The sequence below is a fragment of the Octopus bimaculoides genome, chromosome 16, assembly GCF_001194135.2.
Source record: "Octopus bimaculoides isolate UCB-OBI-ISO-001 chromosome 16, ASM119413v2, whole genome shotgun sequence".
NCBI classification, from domain to species: Eukaryota; Metazoa; Mollusca; class Cephalopoda; order Octopoda; family Octopodidae; genus Octopus; species Octopus bimaculoides.
In genome coordinates, this window is record NC_068996.1 from 57,508,236 (window position 1) to 57,511,557 (window position 3,322).

Below are 3,322 nucleotides of genomic sequence, written 5' to 3' on the forward strand. Positions count from 1 at the left end.
TATATATATATATATATATATATATATATACATAGCTTGCTTACCAACCACATGGTCCAGGGTTCAGTCCCACTGCCTGGCACCTTGGGCAAGTGTCTTCTACTATAGCCTCGGGCCAACCAAAGCCTTGTGAGTGGATTTGCTCTGACTAAAAGGCGCTGCCCCAGCATGGCCACAGTCAAAAGACTGAGAACAAGTCAAAGAGGTTAATACTTACTAATCGCGTGAGGTGGTGAAGGCCACATAATCTCTTGGTTCCTGCTCCGCTTCCCGTTATTATCGACATACACGCCCAAAACTGAAAGAGGGAGAGAATAAAAAGACCCCTTATAATAAATTTTAAAGGATTAGCGTCGATTTAACCTTATACCGGAACAGTCGTGTCTTATTCCTTTGAAGGGCTGGGGTTAGGTACAGGGTTTTAGAGTTAGGGTTAGGGATTTAGAATTAGGGTTTTAGGGTGAGGGTTAAGGATTTAGAATTAGGGTCTTAGGGTGAGGGTTAGGGTTTTAGGGCCGGGGTTAGGTATAGGGTTTTAGAGTTAGGGCTAGGGTTTTAGAGTTTGTGTTTTAGGGTGAGAGTAAGGTTAGGGTTTTAAGGTCAGGGTTTTAGGGTTAGGATTACGGTTAGGGTGAGGTATAGGGTTTTAGGGCTGGGGTTAGGGTTAGGTATAGGGTTTTAGAGTTAGGGTTAGGGTCTTAGGATTACGGTTAAGGTTAGGTATAGGGTTTTAGGGCCGGGGTTAGGTATAGGGTTTTAGAGTTAGGGTTAGGGTTTTAGGGCTGAGGTTAGGTATAGGGTCTTAGAGTTAGGGTTAGGGCTTTAGGATTACGGTTAGGGTAAGGTATAGGGTTTTAGGGCTGAGGTTAGGTATAGGGTTTTAGAATTAGGGTTAGGGTTGTAGGGCCGGGGTTAGGTATAGGGTTTTAGGGTAATGTATAGGGTTTTAGAGTTAGGGTTAGGGTTTTAGGGATGAGGTTAGGTATAGGGTTTTAGAGTTAGGGTTAGAGTTTTAGGATTATGGTTAGGGTTAGGTATAGGGTTTTAGGGCCGGGGTTAGGTATAGGGTTTTCGGGCCAAGGTTAGGTATAGGGTTTTAGAGTTAGGATTAGGGTCAGGTATAGGGTTTTAGGGTTAGGGTTAGGTCTAGGGTTTTAGGGCCGGGGTTAGGTATAAGGTTTTAGAGTTAGGGTTAGGGTTTTAGGGCCAGGGTTAAGTACAAGGTTTTAGAGTTAGGGTTAGGGTTTTAGGGTTAGGTATAGGGTTTTAGAGTTAGGGTTAGGGTCTTAGGATTACGGTTAGGGTTAGGTATAAGGTTTTAGAGTTAGGGTTGGGTATAGGGTTTTAGGGTGAGAATTAGAGTTTTAGGGTTAAGGATAGGGTTTTAGAGTTAGGGATGGGGTTTTAGGGTTTAACAGTTACGCTTTTAGGGGGAGGGTTTAGATTTAGTGTTAGGTATAGGGTTTTAGGGCCAGGGTTAGATATAGGGTTTTAGAGTTAGGGTTAGGGTTTTAGGGCCGAGGTTAGGTATAGGGTTTTAGAGTCCCCCAAGACACCTGAAGAAGGCTGGAGGGTATATCAGCCGAAATGTTAACAACAGACAAGATGAAGTGAAATATCCATCAAATGTAAACATTGTACATGATTCCTGATCTCTTAAATAGAGAACTGTATTTCAATTTTGTTTAATGTTTAAATAAAAAAGATGAGAAGGGGATACTAACCGTTGAAGACCAACAGGTATTCCTTGTGCGACATCTCGACCGCAGCTAATGCGTCGACAGGGGTTTGGTGTAGAAACTTCAGGGTAACATCGTCAGCGTTGACAAGAGCTGTCGAGAGAAGGGCAAATAGAATTAAACACTATTTCAAAATGTAATTTTTCTTTCGGAAAGTTACTTCTTCTGCAGTAACTAATATTAAGTGTCTTTGGGCCGCGACTGCTGAAGACATGCGTAAGCTCGTAAGGAATGGAGCCAGTATGCTCCGATGGATGTGTAATGTCAATGTGAATACCCGTCAGAGTGTAAGTATCTTGAGAGAAAAGCTGAACATAAGAAGCATCAGTTGTGGTGTGCAAGAGAGACGATTGCGTTGGTATGGACATGTGGTGAGAATGGAGGAGGATAGCTGCGTGAAAAATTGCCACACCCTAACAGTTGAGGGAACCCGTGGAAGAGGTAGGCCCAGGAAGACCTGGGCTGAGGTGGTGAGGCAAGACCTTCGAACATTGGGCCTCACCGAGGCGATGACTACTGACCGAGACCTTTGGAAATGTGCTGTGCGTGAGAAGACCCGCCAAGCCAAGTGAGATCGTTGCCAGTGCCCCTGGACTGGCTCTTGTGCGAGTGGCACATAAGATGCACCATTTTGAGCGTGGCCATTGCCAGTTCCACCTGACTGGCCTTCGTGCCGGTGGCACATAAAAGCACCCACTACACTCTGAGTGGTTGGCGTTAGGAAGAGCATCGAACTGTAGAAACTCTGGCAAATCAGATTGGAGCCTGGTGTAGCCATCTGGTTTCACCAGTCAAATCGTCCAACCCATGCTAGCATGGAAAGCGGACGTTAAACGACAATGATAATGATGATGATGATGATGATGAAGATTGCTTCCCAGCAACAATGATTTCAAGGTCTTCCCAGAAACATCTTGTTCACCACTGGGAAATGTGGGCATTATTGTCCCAGGTGACGGCCAATCCAGCATGGATTTTTGGCTTGTCATTAAAGCAAAAAAAAAAAAAAAAAGGGTGAAAAATTTTCAGGTTTACTTACTCATAGGGGCTCCATCTCCTTGTACACTATAAATCGCAAAGCATGATGGGTAACCAACGCAAAGGCGTTCGTTCATCATTTCCAGAAACTGAACACACCCTGGGACTTGTACATCTTTTAGTTTGTGTTGCCGTTGTTTCGTTTTTGTGATTTCGTAGACCTGGATGGTGCGTTTGATTGCTACACATAAGCAAGATGTGGACCCTTGCCGAATTAATCCAGTACAAAATAAGTGGCATCCTTTCGTTTCGGTTATTTTAATGGGGTCGTTTTCCAACCAGCCCTGGGCCGACATCTGGAGCAGTTTCACATGGCGTTGTTTACCTGAGTGGAAGACAAAATCAAAAATTCTGTGCAAGACAAATTTTAACATTTTAAAAATTTTGGGATTTGAAATTTCAAATCTGAAATCGTAATTCAACCGTAATCAATGACTGGCACCCATGCTAACCCCTCCTTCATTGGAAACTAAACTCTGTACTGGCACCCAAGCCAACCTCTCCTTCATTGGACACTAAACTCTGTACTGGTACCCATGCCAACC

The 3,322-nt window shown here is 44.0% G+C and overlaps 1 protein-coding gene across 1 annotated transcript in view; it reads right to left on the bottom strand.

The window, feature by feature from the left end:
• The window catches only part of LOC106880417 (serine/threonine-protein kinase MRCK alpha), a 24,685-nt gene that overhangs the window by 8,846 nt on the left and 12,517 nt on the right, over positions 1-3,322 (bottom strand). The window contains exons 8-10 of the mRNA XM_014930332.2: positions 2,779-3,102; positions 1,725-1,832; positions 218-298 (exon numbers count right to left, since the gene is read on the bottom strand). Of these exons, the coding sequence (XP_014785818.1) occupies positions 218-298; positions 1,725-1,832; positions 2,779-3,102 (513 nt within the window). The remainder of the gene's footprint in view (positions 1-217; positions 299-1,724; positions 1,833-2,778; positions 3,103-3,322) is intronic.